The sequence below is a fragment of the Mixophyes fleayi genome, chromosome 3 (genome assembly GCF_038048845.1).
Source record: "Mixophyes fleayi isolate aMixFle1 chromosome 3, aMixFle1.hap1, whole genome shotgun sequence".
Taxonomy (NCBI): domain Eukaryota; kingdom Metazoa; phylum Chordata; class Amphibia; order Anura; family Limnodynastidae; genus Mixophyes; species Mixophyes fleayi.
Window position 1 is genome coordinate 246,951,001 of NC_134404.1, and position 19,529 is coordinate 246,970,529.

General features: G+C 38.4%; 1 protein-coding gene across 5 annotated transcripts in view; it reads right to left on the minus strand.

Moving 5' to 3' along the window:
• Positions 1-19,529, minus strand: part of ARID1B (AT-rich interaction domain 1B) — an 835,793-nt gene that overhangs the window by 143,954 nt on the left and 672,310 nt on the right. For all 5 annotated transcript variants that reach the window (XM_075203385.1, XM_075203384.1, XM_075203383.1 and 2 more), the window contains one exon: positions 15,358-15,491. In XM_075203385.1, coding sequence (XP_075059486.1) covers positions 15,358-15,491 — 134 coding nt within the window. The remainder of the gene's footprint in view (positions 1-15,357; positions 15,492-19,529) is intronic.

Consider the following 19,529-nt stretch of genomic DNA (forward strand, 5'->3'; position numbering starts at 1 on the left):
TAGGTCACCAGGTTCGCTCCAAGCACGCCATCCTGCCATATGGCCAAATCCTCCCAATATGCCAAAAATAAATTGGCGTAACTCGGAGCGAACCTGGTGCCCATAGCAGTCCCATTGCGCTGGATATAAAAATGTCCTTCAAAATAAAAATAGTTATTAGTTAGAATAAATAGGATACTCTCCAAGATAAACTCCTTAGTAGAGGAGTATGTGTCATCTCTATCCAAAAAATGTTTAATAGCATTCAAGCCATCCTCATGTGCAATCACTGTATATAGTGACTTAATATCTGCAGTAACAAGGTACCAACCCTTTTGCCATTCAAAATTCTTTAACTTTCTAAGGACATCTCCTGTGTCTCTAAGATAAGAAGGGTTCTTTAACACTAACGGTTGCAATTGATGATCCACCCAAAGGGATAAGTTAGATGTCAAAGACTTGACTCCGGCCACAATAGGCCGCCCTGGGGGATTCTGGACATCCTTGTGGACTTTAGGTAGTACATATAACACCGGAGTGATGGGATGGGTGATTGTAAGAAATCCTATTGTCTCAACATCTAAAATCCCCTTCTCTCTATATCTCTCAAATATAGTATTGAGTTCTAATTTAATTCTGTCTGTGGGGTCTTTTTTTAAAATATTGTAAGTTTTCTCATCTCCCAGTTGTCTAAATATTTCTGCTATATATTTCTCCCTATCCATGAGGACAATCCTCCACCCTTGTCGGCAGGTTTAATAACCAAAGAAGGGTCATCCTTAAGGGTTTGCAGTGCATCTCTTTCCCTTTCGTAAAATTTGGTTCCGGATTCTTTCTAACGATGGACTCCAAATCTTTTTGGACCATTTTCCCAAAACAATCAATAAAACAACCTCTATTGAATGTGGGATTGAAGGTGGATTTTCTCTTAAAAGGAGTTTGTGCAAAGGGGGGATCTACTACCTCTAAGGAGGTAGATGTCTTCGATTTCATCTGAAAAAACTTTTTTAGAGAAATAACCCTCATAAATTTTTGTAGGTCTATAAATAATTGAAAATACTCAATTTGGTGACTAGGGGCAAACTTAAGACCTTTAAGTAACACTTTTCTTTCATCCTCAGTAAGAACATGATTACTAAGGTTGAAATCTTTATTTCCTGTTCTTCCCCAAAAACCTCTTTTTCCAAAAGATTTCTTTTTTTCTTACTTTTATTAAGTCTTCTCCTATTAGTTTGGATAATCCCACCTCTTTTCCCCCTTTTTCTGTTCTTTTTCTTTTTTAACTTTTTTAACGGAGTACAGATCTTTATCATTTCTGCCCCTGAAGTTCCTCCTCTGATCTAAAAAATCCCTACTTGTACTAGGAGGAGAACTCTCATCTTTCAAACAATCATAAGGGTTCTTGTGGAAGAAGGATGGAGAGCAGGTATCTGTCAAAGGGATTCTCCTATCTTCATTAGATCTAATATAAGGATCCTCTTCAAAAAATCTAGGTTTGTACCTGGGGGATACATAGGGGACTGTTCCCCTATGTGTCTTAGTCCACTTATCTCTCCTATAATAGGGGGCATTTTTTCTATAATCTCTTCTTGGAGGACTACGTCTCTCCTTCTCAGTTATGGGATGAAGATAAGATTGAGAATTTTGTCTCAAATCGTGTCTATCTCGTTCACGGAGATCTCTTCTATGTTTTTGTTGATATTTACTTCTATCATAGTCTCTGAAGCGACCAGATGTACCATCCGTATTAGGAGACCATGGGTCCGCTCTAAACCTAAATCTCCTACTGGGAACCTCCTTAGATGGTTTCCCCTCATCGGAAAATAATTTTGGGGTTACAGGTCTTTCCCCTACCTTAAGTTTGTCTCTAATATATTTATTATGTTTTCTTAGAGTAACTTCTCTCGTGTCCTTCACTATTCTAGAAATGATCTCTCTTTCACTTGTTTTATACTCCTCTAAACCTGCAAAAGGAATGGTAAGGCTCTTAAGTTCTTCTATCTCATGTTCCAATTTAAGCAATTCTTTTCTTCTTTCCCTTAATACTAGATCAATCAATGAAAAAGAGCAGACATTCAAAATGTCTGCCCACTCTCTCTTAAATTCCTCAGACGAATTTCCAAAAGAGGGATGTTTCCTGTATTTTTAAAACCTTTCGGTATGATCTGATCAGCAAGATATCTCTCTAAAGTGATGGTTTCCCACCATATCCTATTCTCCTTAATCAATAAACTCCCTAATTTCTTCATAACATTCTCCAAATCTTCATCAATCAATTCGATCTTGTCCATATCATGCTTAAAAATTTCTTCTACTTTTTGTCTCCTAGTATCTCTATGTTGATACATGGTGCTGCCTGGACAAAGGCAAAGGTGTAACCGTACGTAAACAACAAATCAAAAAATGACTAAGTCCACGGCGCAAAACAATGTATCAAATCCGAAAGGCAGCCTGTAGCAAACTATATAGGAAACACCAATCCCTATCAAATATATATATACACACAGCAAATTTGCAAACAGGCGCCAATCATCTGTAAGTTCACCAAAATATATAGAATCAAAAAAGTCCAGAAAAATATATGTATAAATGTAGAGGAAGTCCTATGTTCCAAAAGGCACAGTAATGGAATCTTCTGATCAAGTCAAGTGTTCCAATATTCCTCATAGGTCATACATGTAAAAAAGAAGGAGAAGTTTCCCGGGACTAGACTCATTACATTGTGACACGCTTTTTGCCCTTCTGAGCACGGTAAGGGTCCATCTATCCCTACTGATCAGGTCCCGCCTGACGTTTTATTTATTTGTTCATCTGTGTATGACCTATGAGGAATATTGGAACACTTGACTTGATCAGAAGATTCCATTACTGTGCCTTTTGGAACATAGGACTTCCTCTACATTTATACATATATTTTTCTGGACTTTTTTGATTCTATATATTTTGGTGAACTTACAGATGATTGGCGCCTGTTTGCAAATTTGCTGTGTGTATATATATATTTGATAGGGATTGGTGTTTCCTATATAGTTTGCTACAGGCTGCCTTTCGGATTTGATACATTGTTTTGCGCCGTGGACTTAGTCATTTTTTGATTTGTTGTTTACGTACGGTTACACCTTTGCCTTTGTCCAGGCAGCACCATGTATCAACATAGAGATACTAGGAGACAAAAAGTAGAAGAAATTTTTAAGCATGATATGGACAAGATCGAATTGATTGATGAAGATTTGGAGAATGTTATGAAGAAATTAGGGAGTTTATTGATTAAGGAGAATAGGATATGGTGGGAAACCATCACTTTAGAGAGATATCTTGCTGATCAGATCATACCGAAAGGTTTAAAAATACAGAAACATCCCTCTTTTGGAAATTCGTCTGAGGAATTTAAGAGAGAGTGGGCAGACATTTTGAATGTCTGCTCTTTTTCATTGATTGATCTAGTATTAAGGGAAAGAAGAAAAGAATTGCTTAAATTGGAACATGAGATAGAAGAACTTAAGAGCCTTACCATTCCTTTTGCAGGTTTAGAGGAGTATAAAACAAGTGAAAGAGAGATCATTTCTAGAATAGTGAAGGACACGAGAGAAGTTACTCTAAGAAAACATAATAAATATATTAGAGACAAACTTAAGGTAGGGGAAAGACCTGTAACCCCAAAATTATTTTCCGATGAGGGGAAACCATCTAAGGAGGTTCCCAGTAGGAGATTTAGGTTTAGAGCGGACCCATGGTCTCCTAATACGGATGGTACATCTGGTCGCTTCAGAGACTATGATAGAAGTAAATATCAACAAAAACATAGAAGAGATCTCCGTGAACGAGATAGACACGATTTGAGACAAAATTCTCAATCTTATCTTCATCCCATAACTGAGAAGGAGAGACGTAGTCCTCCAAGAAGAGATTATAGAAAAAATGCCCCCTATTATAGGAGAGATAAGTGGACTAAGACACATAGGGGAACAGTCCCCTATGTATCCCCCAGGTACAAACCTAGATTTTTTGAAGAGGATCCTTATATTAGATCTAATGAAGATAGGAGAATCCCTTTGACAGATACCTGCTCTCCATCCTTCTTCCACAAGAACCCTTATGATTGTTTGAAAGATGAGAGTTCTCCTCCTAGTACAAGTAGGGATTTTTTAGATCAGAGGAGGAACTTCAGGGGCAGAAAATGATAAAGATCTGTACTCCGTTAAAAAAGTTAAAAAAGAAAAAGAACAGAAAAAGGGGGAAAAGAGGTGGGATTATCCAAACTAATAGGAGAAGACTTAATAAAAGTAAGAAAAAAAGAAATCTTTTGGAAAAAGAGGTTTTTGGGGAAGAACAGGAAATAAAGATTTTCAACCTTAGTAATCATGTTCTTACTGAGGATGAAAGAAAAGTGTTACTTAAAGGTCTTAAGTTTGCCCCTAGTCACCAAATTGAGTATTTTCAATTATTTATAGACCTACAAAAATTTATGAGGGTTATTTCTCTAAAAAAGTTTTTTCAGATGAAATCGAAGACATCTACCTCCTTAGAGGTAGTAGATCCCCCCTTTGCACAAACTCCTTTTAAGAGAAAATCCACCTTCAATCCCACATTCAATAGAGGTTGTTTTATTGATTGTTTTGGGAAAATGGTCCAAAAAGATTTGGAGTCCATCGTTAGAAAGAATCCGGAACCAAATTTTACGAAAAGGGAAAGAGATGCACTGCAAACCCTTAAGGATGACCCTTCTTTGGTTATTAAACCTGCCGACAAGGGTGGAGGGATTGTCCTCATGGATAGGGAGAAATATATAGCAGAAATATTTAGACAACTGGGAGATGAGAAAACTTACAATATTTTAAAAAAAGACCCCACAGACAGAATTAAATTAGAACTCAATACTATATTTGAGAGATATAGAGAGAAGGGGATTTTAGATGTTGAGACAATAGGATTTCTTACAATCACCCATCCCATCACTCCGGTGTTATATGTACTACCTAAAGTCCACAAGGATGTCCAGAATCCCCCAGGGCGGCCTATTGTGGCCGGAGTCAAGTCTTTGACATCTAACTTATCCCTTTGGGTGGATCATCAATTGCAACCGTTAGTGTTAAAGAACCCTTCTTATCTTAGAGACACAGGAGATGTCCTTAGAAAGTTAAAGAATTTTGAATGGCAAAAGGGTTGGTACCTTGTTACTGCAGATATTAAGTCACTATATACAGTGATTGCACATGAGGATGGCTTGAATGCTATTAAACATTTTTTGGATAGAGATGACACATACTCCTCTACTAAGGAGTTTATCTTGGAGAGTATCCTATTTATTCTAACTAATAACTATTTTTATTTTGAAGGACATTTTTATATCCAGCGCAATGGGACTGCTATGGGCACCAGGTTCGCTCCGAGTTACGCCAATTTATTTTTGGCATATTGGGAGGATTTGGCCATATGGCAGGATGGCGTGCTTGGAGCGAACCTGGTGACCTGGATGAGATACATAGATGACGTCTTTTTTGTTTGGAGTGGTGATCTTGCTAGTCTCAACCTCTTTTGTGATGGTCTTAATGACAATAAGATTAATGTGGAATTTATATTCAATATTAGTTTAGTAGAGGTCAATTTTTTAGACCTCAATATCTATGTTGAAAATAATAAGTTATGTACGAAAACATATAGAAAACCAACTGACTGTAATTCATACATTTCGTCTACTAGTGGCCACCACTATAGATGGCTAGATAATGTTCCTAGGGGACAATTTTTACGACTTAAAAGAAACTGCTCTAATAAGAATGTGTTGGAAGAACAGATTAATGGGATGAAAAAGCACTTTTTGAGTAAAGGCTATAAAGAAGAACTTTTGGATAAAGCTATAGAATCTGTGAATGGGAAAGATAGGGATACACTTTTAGAGACACGTTCTGAAGCTAGCACAGCAAAGCATAACCATATTTCATTTGTCACACAATACAACACTCAATATAGGCAAATAGAAAAAGTGGTAAGGAAGCATTGGAATATATTAAAAAAGGATCCGGTATTAACGGATATAATTCCAGAGTGCCCAAAATTTGTATATAGACGTGCCCCCAACCTGAAAGATAATCTGGTGAGGAGTGCACTTACAGATGTAAAAAGATCGGGCATAGTCTCGAAGGGATTTTTTAGATGTGGACTTTGCGCTATGTGCAAAGCCACGTTTTCAGATCAGAAGAATAAAATTTCTCATTTTGAAGTAAAAGGTCGTAAATACTCGATAAAATCCTTTTTAAGTTGTAACACCCCGAATGTGATCTATCTTTTGGAATGTAAGTGCGGCCTTTTTTATGTTGGGCGAACCTCACGACCTTTGAAGGTTAGACTGTCTGAGCATCTACGCAACATAAAAAAGGGCTTTGATAACCACTCAGTATCCTCTCATTTTAAGAGTCACCATAAATGTATGGTGAATGGTTTGAAGAATTTTTTAGCCATAGATAAGGTAGAGGGTAATTGGAGACAGAAAGATACGACTACTGCCCTCGCTAAACGTGAAATGAGATGGATTTATGATTTGGGGACCCTTATGCCAGAAGGCTTAAATCAAGATTTTGAGCTTAAGTGGTTTTTGACTGATGAATAATCTTGAAATGTTGATTGGTGAGAACAAAAGTTTACGTGTATTATGAAGGAAGCTAAGCAGGAGTACCTTGGGTAATGTTGTGGATGGGAGACGCCTAAGTTTAAATTTTGATTTTATATTTTTTAATATGTTTTAATATATTTATTTTTATATATGCATTTTTGCACAGATTGTCTCTTATATATTGATGTCTGTTTTTTTTATATGTCGATGTTCATTTTACATGATGTGTTTATATGGTTAATCATCCAATTATTTAATGAAGATTTTGATTGGATGTATCACCAATCCGGCCACTATTTAAGTGGTATAGACTACCATCCCGAGTATATGCCTTGAGAAAGGCTCTAGAGGAGCCGAAACGCGTTGGCTGACGGGAGATTTGTAACGTCAGACGTGAGACCTGCAGTGAGAGGTGTTCCTGCTTCCGTTGATCGAGTGGTGATTACTGGCAGAACGGAGCTTTGTAGTGAGTTTCCCGGGACTAGACTCATTACATTGTGACACGCTTTTTGCCCTTCTGAGCACGGTAAGGGTCCATCTATCCCTACTGATCAGGTCCCGCCTGACGTTTTATTTATTTGTTCATCTGTAATTGTCTGTAATAAATTACCCATATGTTGTCACACTATGGAGCATTTTTCCTTTTTTGGAGTCCAATTTAATTGAAGGAAGCTCTGCATTGCTGGATCGATGTTTGTGGGGAGTTACATCTTGGACATAATCTGATTGCGCTGCCTGTCCGTTATTGTCGAGTGATATTGTGGATTGGAGGACCGACGAGCCTGGGGAGTTCTATCTTATGTACAGGCTTGTTTTTATTATACTATTTGGTGAGTGCGCAACCCTGAGGGGTTAAGTTTAACCCATCATCACGTGAGGTGTTCCCGTTTATCTACTATTGCACGGAGTACATAGGGATTTTTTTTCTCCTCCATCTACATTCTTTATATATGTGGATTGCACTATGTTTTTTTCTCCTTCTTTTTTACATGTATGACCTATGAGGAATATTGGAACACTTGACTTGATCAGAAGATTCCATTACTGTGCCTTTTGGAACATAGGACTTCCTCTACATTTATACATATATTTTTCTGGACTTTTTTGATTCTATATATTTTGGTGAACTTACAGATGATTGGCGCCTGTTTGCAAATTTGCTGTGTGTATACACACTGGTTATGTGTTAAACACAGCTGAATGTATTGTGTTGTATAATGTCTTGGTCATAGTCTGGGTATTACTTTATTGGACATTTGGGCAGCATAATGTAATATTTAGAGAAATACCTTGCTTGTTAGGTATGAGGCTGAAAACCGCCAAAGTGCATAGCCCCACCCTTATAATGTGTGCTTAGCTAGAAAATGTTTTTGTTATTACAAAACCACTGGCTAAATGTTATATCTGGTTCCTAAGTTTTGAATACATGTGTCCAGGCCTGCAAAATACACATATAGTATGTGCCACTATAATCAAAATAACTGGATGTGTGTAATGACGTCTGACTCAGCAAGCCAACTTGTGATGTATCAGCCTCAGGGTATGAGAAGATGGGGAGATTATGTTTTAGTTACTTCTCAGTAATGCCATGCAATATAAGTAAGTTGTAGTAGTAGCAATAGTGTCTTCTGGGAACACCATTTATATGGAAGCACTTTCAGTACCCAGGTTTATTTTGACAGTACATTTACATACAGTCAAGTCCATAAATATTGGGACATCGATACAATTCTAATATTTTGGGCTCTATTCACCACCACAATGTATTTGAAATGAAACCAACAAAATGTGCTTTAACTGCAGACTTTCAGCTTTAATTTGAGGGAATTTACATCCAAATCTGGTGAACAGTGTAGGAATTACAACAGTTTCTATATGTGCCTCCCACTTTTTAAGGGACCAAAAGTAATGGGACAAACTAAAAATCCTACATCAAACTTTCACTTTTTAATACTTTGTTGCAAATCCTTTGCAGTCAATTACAGCCTAAAGTCTGGAACGCATAGATATCACCAGACGCTGGGTTTCATCCCTGGTGATGCTCTGCCAGGCCTCTATTGCAAGTGTCTTCAGTTCCTGCTTGTTCTTGTTGCATTTTCCCTTCAGTTTTGTCTTCAATAAGTGAAATGCATGCTCAATCGGATTCAGGTCAGGTGAATGACTTGGCCATTGCATAACATGCCACTTGTTAGCCTTAAAAAAACTCTTGGATGCTTTTGCAGTATGCTTTGGGTCATTGTCCATCTGCAATGTGAAGCGACCATCCAATGAGTTCTGAAGCATTTGACTGAATATGCTGCTTTTGTCAGCAATTACATCATCAATAAATACAAGGGAACCAGTTCCATTGGCAGCCATACATGTCTACGCCATGACACTACCACCACCATGTTTCACTGATGAGGTGGTATGTTTTGGATCATGAGCAGTTCCTTTCCTTCTCCATACTTATCTCTTCCCATCACTCTGGTACAAGTTGATCTTTGTCTCATCTATCCATAGGATGTTGTTCCAGAACTGTAATGGCTTTTTTTAGATGTTGTTTGCTAAACTCTAATCTGGTCTTCCTGTTTTGTGGCTCACAAATGGTTTACATCTTGTGGTGAACCCTCTATATTCACTATTGTGAAGTCTTCTCTTGATTGTTGACTTTGACACATATACACCTACCTCCTGGAGAGTGTTCTTGATTTGGCCAACTGTTGTGAAGGGGTTTTGCTTCACCAGGGAAAAAAATCTTCTGTCATCCACCACAGTTGTTTTCCGTGGTCTTCCGGGTCTTTTGGTGTTGCTGAGCTCTCCGGTGCGTTCTTTCTTTTTAAGAAAGTTCCAAACAGTTGATTTGGCCACACCTAATGTTTTTGCTATCTCTCTGATGGGTTTGTTTTGCTTTTTCAGCCTAATGAGGGCTTGCTTCACTGATAGTGACAGCTCTTTGGATCTCATATTGAGAGTCGACAGCAACAGATTCCAAATGCAAATATCACACCTAGAATCAACTCCAGACCTTTTTTTTTTTTTTAAACATTTTATTTAGCAAAGTCACATATACAAGGAGTACTGTAGACAACATGAAAACACGAGTTGATAATAACGAGCAAATCACACAGTAACTGCGTCCAGCACAGATCAGAAAAAAAACAAATTCTACCTGTCAATCGGGCTGTAAACAAGAATGATAAAGAGTGACCCAAAGTTTTTGCGATAGGAGAAGAGATAAGGAGAAGAGAGAGAAAGAGGGGGGTCAGGTAAAGGAAAGAGAAAATGGAAGAGAGAAAGAGGAGTGAGGGAGGAGAGTGACTAGATCCATTATTATGAGTGGAAGAAGCTCTGAAGAAAAAGAAAAGAGAAAAAAGGACAATAGACTAAACTTTTTAATAGTACCGAGTTAAGTAAAGGGTGGAAGTACCTGAAAAAAGGCTAGCCACGGGTCCCATACCTTGGTGAAGGCTCTCAAAGAGTAGCGGATAATACTAGTCATAAATTCTATCCGTTGGATCTGCCATACTCTATTAATTATAGATTGAAAAGAGGGAGGGGATTGTTGCCGCCAATCTGCCGCAATTTGACAGGAAACTGCCGAGAGAATGTGTCTGATCAGTTTATTCTGATGGCGGGATGCCAAGGGGTCTGCCATGGGAAGGAGGAAGAACTTAGGCTCCAGAGGGATGTCCACCTGCAGAATTGAGTGGATCAGATTTTTAATTTCCCACCACAGACTTGACAGCTTTGGGCACGACCACCATATGTGGAGGAACGTGCCTTCGTGGGAGCAGCCTCGCCAACACCGATCAGAAGAGTTAGGGTGAATTCTACTAAGACGTGAGGGCACATAATACCAACGGTAGAGTACCTTACAAGCAGTTTCTTTCATTCTGACACATATAGAACTGGAGGCTGTAATCTCATGTATCTCAGACCACTCCTCATCTAGTAATTCTTTACAAAGGTCCCTCTCCCAGGCCACTTCATGCGGGCCTCTAAATTCGCAGTGGAGGGAGCAAGCTCAGAGTAAAGAGTACAAATGAGGCCTTTTGTTGAAGATTGACGAAAACAAAGGGCTTCAAAAGTAGAGGGGTCGAGCTGAGAGGCGGTTTTTGGCAACACTATGAAAGTGGCGGAGTTGCAAAAACTGGTAAAAGTGTTTTGAGGGGATATGAAACTGATATTGGATGTCAGAGAATTGAGGAAAGGTCGTAGAAGAGGTTAGTTGATTGAGATAGCTAACTCCCCGCGAGTACCACGGCCAAAATGAGCTAGGATGAAAACCTGGGAGAAAATCAGGGGAGTTGAATAGCGGAATTATCGGAGAGGTATGTGGCGACAGGCCATATTTTTGAGACGATGAATCCCAAATGGACAGAGAATGTGCCACAACTGGATGGAGTAGATAGCGCTTGGGGAAACGTGACCTAAGAAGCCATAGAAGAGAGGCTAACGAAAGTAGTCCCAGATCTTCCGCCTCAATTTTAAACCAGACTGGTATCCATTGGTCCACACCATAAGACACATTGAGCAAGCTGGGCAGATACGTAGTATCTACGGAAATCAGGAAACCCCAGGCCCCCTACCCGCGGGGACCTCTGAAGAATTTTGAGTCGAACGCAGGGCCGTCTGCCCGACCAAACAAATTTAGTGACATGGAACTGGGGGAATTTAAAAACGTAGGGCGGAATACGAATAGGAAGAGTTTGGAAATAATAGAGCAATCTGGGGAGGACATTAATTTTAACAGCATTGATGCTGTCCAATAGATATAAAGTTGGGACCAAGCTGTCAAATCAGATTTTATTTGGCCGAGGAGGTGGGGGAAATTAGCCTGAAAAAGATGCCGATAGTGTTTGGTGATAATGAAACCCAAATATTAAATTTTTTGGAGGCCCCATTGGAATGGAAAAAAGCACTCTAAAAGTAATTTGTCTATATCTGAAATATTAAAGTCCAGTACCTCAGTCTTGCCCGGGTTGACCTTGTAGCCCAAAAAATAGCCAAAAAGGTCTAACTCGGCCAAGAGAGGAGGAACCGACATATCGGGGTGAGTAATGGACAACAAGACATCATCCGCATAAAGCGCAATCTTATGGGTGGAGGGACCCACCTGTACACCAGCTATCTCCTGGTTAGCTCGAATCCTAGCGGCCAATGGTTCAATAGTAAGAGCAAATATAAGTGGAGAGAGGGGGGCAACCTTGGTGCGTGCCATTCGCAATCGAGAAAGGTGTCGAGGTCAGACCATTAGCAGAGACAGTAGCTGAAGGGGAACGATAGAGGGCCAGGATACCAGTCAGAAATCTATCTGTGAACCCCATTGCTCGGAGCCCCCCCTCCACGAAAGACCAAGAGATGCGGTCGAACGCTTTTTCAGCATCAAGCGCCATGAGGAGAGAGGGAAGGTTATCGCCGTGTACCGTATGAATCAAGTCAATGATCCTTCTCGTATTATCAGGGGCCTGACACCCTGGAATGAAACCCACTTGGTCTGCATGGAACTCCAGACCTTTTACCTGCTTAATAGATGATGAAATAACGAGGGAATAGCCCACACATGTTCATGAAATAGCTTTTGAGTCGATTGTCCCATTACTTTTGGTCCCTTAAAAAGTGGGAGGCACATGTAGAAACCGTTGTAATTCCTACACCGTTCACCTGATTTGGATGTAAATACCCTCAAATTAAAGCTGAATGTCTGCAGTTAAAGCACATATTGTTAGTTTCATTTCAAATCCATTGTGGTGGTGTACAGAGCCTAAAATATCAGAATTGTGTCGATGTCCCAATATTTATGGACTTGACTGTATATGGCTCTAGGAAGCGAAAATTTTAACTCCCTCAATAAAACACATCCCTGTGGTAGATCTCCTGCTATGAAGCTTATTTTGAGAAGCACTAGACAATACATGGCATTGGAAATAAACACATTGCCGACACTCATACAGGATAATTAATCTCAGGTGGAAAGTTTATAGCTGCATCAGAGACTAGGTTCCCACTTGTCCCCTACCTTGCAGTATTACTCCCTATATGGTGTCTCCATTCTTCTGTTTCACATATGGGTACTGCAAAAGGGAGTGCATGAGTGTATATATAGAAGAGTCTCTTTTCCTTTATACAGGTAGCATCAGATGGGAGAAGGAATGCACTTCTATACCAATATTGCAAAACTCTCAAAGCAGAGTTTGACAGGTCGCACTACTTCCTGTTCCATGGTTATCAATTAGCTTTTTTCCACTGGCTGTACATAGACAGTCTCAAACAAAAGCATATCTTCCATTAGATTCCATTGTGGAAAAGAAAGGAAAAGCAAAGGCATGCATATAAAGGCAATGTCCTTTCTGCAGCCTGTGAACAAGTAGCATATAACAGAAAAGGCTCCCAACTTCATGGATCTTTTAAATTCTTTAACTACAAATCTCTGGAAGGCGGAAAAAAAGGAAAAGAAAAAAATGAATTAAACGTACTATTGGCGAGCCCGCCAAATATCTCCTTTGACCATTAAAAATGTCCATATCAAAACTTGCCTGTGGTGAGGTACAGATTGTAGGATACATTGTGTGAGAACAGTAGTTTATGTAAAGGCTCCTAGAGGAAGAATGTGTTCTATTTTTGGTCTTGAATAAATGGCATAGTATTGTGTAAATGCCTAATTGGATGTTAGAAGAGTAAGGTCTGCAAAAGCTACTATACATACTTTTACCCTCAACATTTGCAGTTCTAATTGTGTTTACAAGATGAAAGATTTAAGGTGCAGATCGTAAACCACTTCAATGCTAAAAATAAATAAAATGGTCATTAAAAGTGTATGTGCACCTTGTGTTTTAGTAACTATTACTTCATTAAGGAAATATAAAAGGACTACTTATAGGCCTCTCTATGTAGATGCATATTGCTTTCTTCATTTTTTTATCAATAGGATGCCACAAACTGTTACCAAAACTACACACATGAATACAAGACGCACTAAAGTAGTTAAGCATAATAACAAATAGATGATAAAAATATGTGTGATAGCAATATCAGGTACTAATGAGACAACAATGATGTACTTGCTTTAATGTTTAAATATTCAGGGATTCAGGCCCATTACTTTAGTGCAACAATACAAGAAAACCCAGCTATGTGTAAAGCATACTTGCCAACTTTTCCTCGTTGGCTTCAGGGAGATCCTGGGGAAAGTAGGCATGCGGGGGCGGGGCTTGACGAATCACATCATTTTGGCCCCACCCCCTAAACGATTGCCACACTTTTGGCCAGTTACAGCAGGGGGCGGGAGTAAGATGACGCAATATTTGCATCATTAACTCCCCCGCCACTTATCTATTGCAGGTGCGAGAACCAAGAGGGTGCCCTGCTCTCCTGGGAGGTCTCCCAGAAGTGCGGGAGTCTCCCGGACATTCCGGGAGAGTAGGCAACTATGCGTTAAAGAAAAGCAGCTAATGAATCTCTAGAGAATGAAGTGCCTTTTACATTTCTGTCTCCATTACTGAAGTCATGTTGTCTTACCTGTCAGTTTTTGAATAAATGTTGGTCTCCATGAAAATAGCCACCTCCATAGGCATCAATATATGGACATAGGAAACAATTTATGAACTGTATCATCATGCCACAGATGGCGAAGCCAACCACGTCTCGTACTGGCTCAGCATCAGGGAGAATGTCAGACTCTTCAGGGAGTGAGGGAGATCACCCCTATTTCAGGGAGTCTCCCTGACATTCAGGGAGAGTTGGCAAGTATGGTGTAAAGTGTGGAGTTTAATGGTCCTAATTGTTTAGCATTACATCATTTATTCCATGTAAAGTTGCTTATCGCCGCAATAAGAGATAATTTTTTAGAGGCATTGATCATTAAAGTTTTGTTGGGACAGTGCTTCCGTTAAGAGGCTATCCAGGCAAAGACTGATTTTGATTTGGCAGAGGACCTCTTTTGGTGCATTACCACTTCTGGGTTCTGTCCTGGCTGTAGTCGCTGCGCATGCGTGGACAGCACGATGGCTTAGAGGTTAGTACTTCTTCCTCACAGCACTGGGGTCATGAGTACGATCCAAATCATGGCCTTATCTGTGTGGTGTTTGTATGTTATCCCCGTGTTTGCATGTTATCCCCGTGTTTGCGTGGGTTTCCTCTGGCTCCTGTTTTCTCCCAAACTGTCTGTTGACAAAAATGAACCCTAGTATTTGTGTCTGTCTATTAGGGAAATTAGGCTGTAAACACCAATGGGGCAGAGACAGATATAAATGGCAAATACTGTCTGTACAGAGCTGCAGAACTGGTGGCGCAATATAAATAAATGATGATGATGCATCCATGTTAGATATGAAAGAGATCCCTCTACACTCTTCAGCGGGGCTCTACATTAGGTTAGAACTGCAAACGCCATCCTCGTCACTTGCTAAATAGCTCCATTTTGCCATCCCCATAGAGACCTATGGGGATCACTGTAGTGATTGAAAATTTCAGTGAACGTCATCATCACTAATATCGCCGGCATTATACTACTAATAAATTGGTCCGATACCTAATTTTGCCAAAACAAAGGCCAAAATGGATGTTAGAGAGATGGGCATCAAAGAGAATTAAATATGTATGGGACAAGGTGCAAAAATCCTGAAAGTGAAAGACCACACACAGAAAGACAGACCGATAATGAACTTTATGCAGACAATACACCTGGTGATAAGCGATGGTGGTATTATATAGGGAAGTATTACAAAGAGGAAGCCTTTGAAATTTCACTGTGCATAAGTGAAATTTAAAATATTTTCATAGTTTACCTGCTGAACTGTTCATAATGGTATATGGGGGAGCTTGTGGGTTCATCATACCAGTGTTATTATTCATAGACTGGCTGTAAGGAGAATTTGATCCCATAAGGCCACTCTGGTTCATCCCAGGAAATCCGCTTTGCCTGTTTGGAAATGAAAAAAAAACACACAAATGTTTAAAAATAATTTCTAGTGACAAACATTCTGCCACTCTAACTGTGGCTTGACTGACAACACATGTTACTACAACTCCACTGAGTCACTTATTATTTGTAATATTGTGTTGATTTATTGTGTTTTTATCAAATGCACAAAAAAGCAGTAATATCAGTATTTTGTCGCTAATAGTTATTGAAATGCATGTGTAAAAAAGCAATGTATTAAAGTCAAGACATTGTCCTTAGAGTTAAAAAAGATGGTGTTAATCACTATTGCTATAAAAAGTTCAGCAGCTGTCACAATGTTTAACAAATAGTGATACAATGAGAAATGTTTGGAGTACCTGTCAAAACAAGTAATTGAGAACAGTAAAATGTTTAGAAATTTACAGTGCAACTAATTTTAAATAAAAAAAAATATATATAAAACATCAAGGAATTTCCGTGTGATATGCCAAATCATCTCTTTACGTGTTCTGATTAAGAGTAAATCAGTCTTCAAATAAAAACTGCTTATATTTTTTTTAAAGCATCAGCTGTTGCATTTGAACCACTACAGGAAAGGTCCGTGCTAATTCTAGTGGAGCCGCTGTGTATTAGTTACTATTACAGCTCACCAAAAATTGGCTTCATTTTCTCTAAAGGACATACACAAAGTATTAACAGCATTGCAAAATAAGGAAAACTATCACTGCATATGATGGTCTGAGCTTTTAAAAAATAAGATATGTAGAGATGCATACATAGAGGGGGGAATTCAATTCCCCCCGAATCTGCGCGGCATTAAAACTATTACCGTTATTACGGTAGTTTTAACCCGGCTTTCTGAGCTGCGAGCAAAAAGTCAGTGTTGAAACTACCGTAATAATGGTAATAAAGCGCATTATTACCTTAATAACGGTAATAATGCGCAGGCCGCATTACTTTTACCAATAACGCGGCCAATTGAATTCCCCCCAGAGAGTTTGATTCAGTATATATGAACCAATGGTTTTAATTGTTAGTAACCAAAATTGAGAAGGCAGCTAGCAGCTCTGGTTGGGAGGCCACAACTGAAGAGCTACACGTCTTTGCACTTTAGATAAAGAAGCAAAATACTAAAAACAGCTATGAGCCAATATGTATATAAGGTGGCCTTGATCTCCAGAAGTTTTAACTCGAGTCTATGTTTCTGGGGCTAAGAAATATGTATTAATAGCTTCTTGGCATTGTACAAGTAAATTCCAAAGCTAGAGATCTTGAAGAATTCGTAGATGCTTATCTATATAACCCAATGATAAGCTGGGTACAGAACCGATTATCGTGCCAATCACGACTGTTAGGTCCTATATTGCATTAGTGTGTACACTCCCACAATCATGTTTTATCGTACCAAAGCACATTGTATCGGTTGATTTGATTTTATAACCGAACTAAAAATTTCTATAAAAAATGGAACCATGACATTCCAATTCTGAAGTTTGTACACACTCACGACCAGCAGTGTAGACAGATCTCCATAGTGTGTGCAGAGTCACGATCTTTTCAGCAGATGGTTATGACAAATGAAGAGCACAGATCTGAAGGTAAATCGTGTAAAATCATGTAAGTGCATACGCATGAATTGGCATGCTGATCAGGACTTGCAGACTTTGGTAAATTTGTTAAAGATATCTCATCGGGAGAAATTTTCTGTATACCTAGCTTTAAAGTAAAACATATTATCATTGGTGTCATGACATTACTAATGTGTTCTTGCTAGCTGGCCTAGAAAATAGGTAATTTGCATCCAAAGCAAATGGTGCATTAATATTCCTTTTAACATTCAATTTCCTTAAAAAAAATAACCTATACCTCCCTTTTTTGAGGTTACCAAATGTTTAATTGAATCTATAAATTTGAAAGTGCATGTGTCATTGCTACAAACATATTTGTTTTTTGAGCGACTCTTAAAAACACAAATTGACCTAATATTTTTTTATCCTTCAAAAGATCACTAAAGCAGACCAATCGAATAGGGAATTCCTCCCTCTCCTCAGCTTCATACAAGGTGCTTATTATGCTCAATGCAGTTTATATGCAAAGGACATTCTTTGATATAGGAAAGTCAGTCTACGCACATGTCTTCCCCCTGATGGGGTTTGTAAGAAGTTGTGAGGGAGAAAATAAAACTGTAAAACGGCTATTTTTTTTTAGAACCGATGTGAAAGGAAAGAAAAAAAAACTGTAATGTAAAGCTTTCGCTGGTGCAATATCACTTGTTTGTATAGAATACTTCATAGTATAAATTATAGAAAGAAATTTCCTGCTTTCAACAAAAGCATTTCTTCAGCACATCTGACTCTCTCTGCCACCTGGGCTTGCAAGCATTCTTTGGAGATGTACAAAAATAAAACAGATTATTTTGAATAACATACCTTCCTAATTTCATAATCTGTTTTCATTTCATTATGGCAATCAGACTGGTAAAAGGGACGTTCATTAAAGTGTTTGAATCAACATTACTCAGTGTTTCACTTGAGATTATATGCATTCTAGTGTTAATATATAACTATCACGTTTATAGGGATCTGATTTATATGAGAGAGTGTTATCAGCTACTAGAATCCCAAGTGTAGCTTTGACATTAGCTCACTTTGATTTTATGAAGACATTGGCTCCTGTGTCAAGCATTTGTTTTTCATATGCCAGCTCTTATAATGAGAGTAAATTGAGCCTGGAATTGAAGAACATGTTTTTTTCTTATTAAATTGTTTATGTTCTCAGTGTACACGTGTACTTTTGTTAGTCACCTTCCCAATCTATAGTAACTGTACCAATATATGGAAATACGAAAGCTGCCTTGACATAGATGCCAAATATCTATTACAGTAATCTGGGATAAAAAATAATTAAAACGTAAGATCACATTTGCAGCAATATTCAGAAATGTTACCCAATGTATTTTGTTCCAATGTATTTATTAACATCTAACTTTCATTAAAGTAGTTACTTGTACGAAGTAAAATTTAAATACACTTAATAAATGTTTATTTAGCTCGTACTGCTCAATAGTTTATCAAAAGGAGAATCACTGGACCCATCCTGAATAGCATGAGGACCTACTTTTAGAGTAACAGCCCACTTTCTCTAAGTATATTAAGCATAAGTGCCCTCCGTGAAAACAATCATACTGACTATCCCCACCAACTGCTAAGGTAATATATCTAATGTAGAAGGGAACATGTTAGTCATTTATCATACATAAAGAGTCTGCTAAATATTAACCTATGTTTTTCTACTTAAAAACACATCCACTGGTAGTGACAGGCACACATTCTGTCCACCAAGAGAAATAAAAATTAATACTTAAATGTTAAAAAAAAAAGTTTGTAAATTTGATGTATTGTAAAGTAGCATGATGTTCATTATGGATGCAATCTAGCACAATGTCTAAGCAAACCCAGTAGTCATGCAGGAAAGTCTAAATAAATAAAAGTCAAAAGGTGGAAAGACATCAAAATTATAACATGTAATGGAAGTGCGCTATAATGTCATGGCAACCAGAGAGCTATTCCTAAAGGCTACTTTCCTGACCCATCTTATTGTCATTTTCTTACAGGTCTTTAGAAAATTTTCCAAGGGAGTTTACCGCACTAACCTCAACCTATGGTTTTTATTTATTCTTTAAAGGCAGCTCTCTAGTGTGGAAATTATTTTATACAAACAACAATAAAAAAAAACTAATAAAAAGATCAAGGACTTGAAAAATTACAACATGCTCTAAGGATAAAAGAAGAAAACACTTATATAAAAAGTACATTTCTTTAATTATTGGACTTCTGAGACACATGACATATTCTGACTTTACTGCATTCTTTGCAGTATAAATGGTACCTCAAATAGGGATCACTAACCCTTATGATGAACACAAAACAACCGGAGTGAATGCTGGATGGCCCATCAATGCAAGACATTAGGACAAGACTAACTTGCACTGTACTGTAATGCCTCTTATCTGCCTCTCCAAATACAAGGGGCAGCAAGTGCAAGATAAATACATCT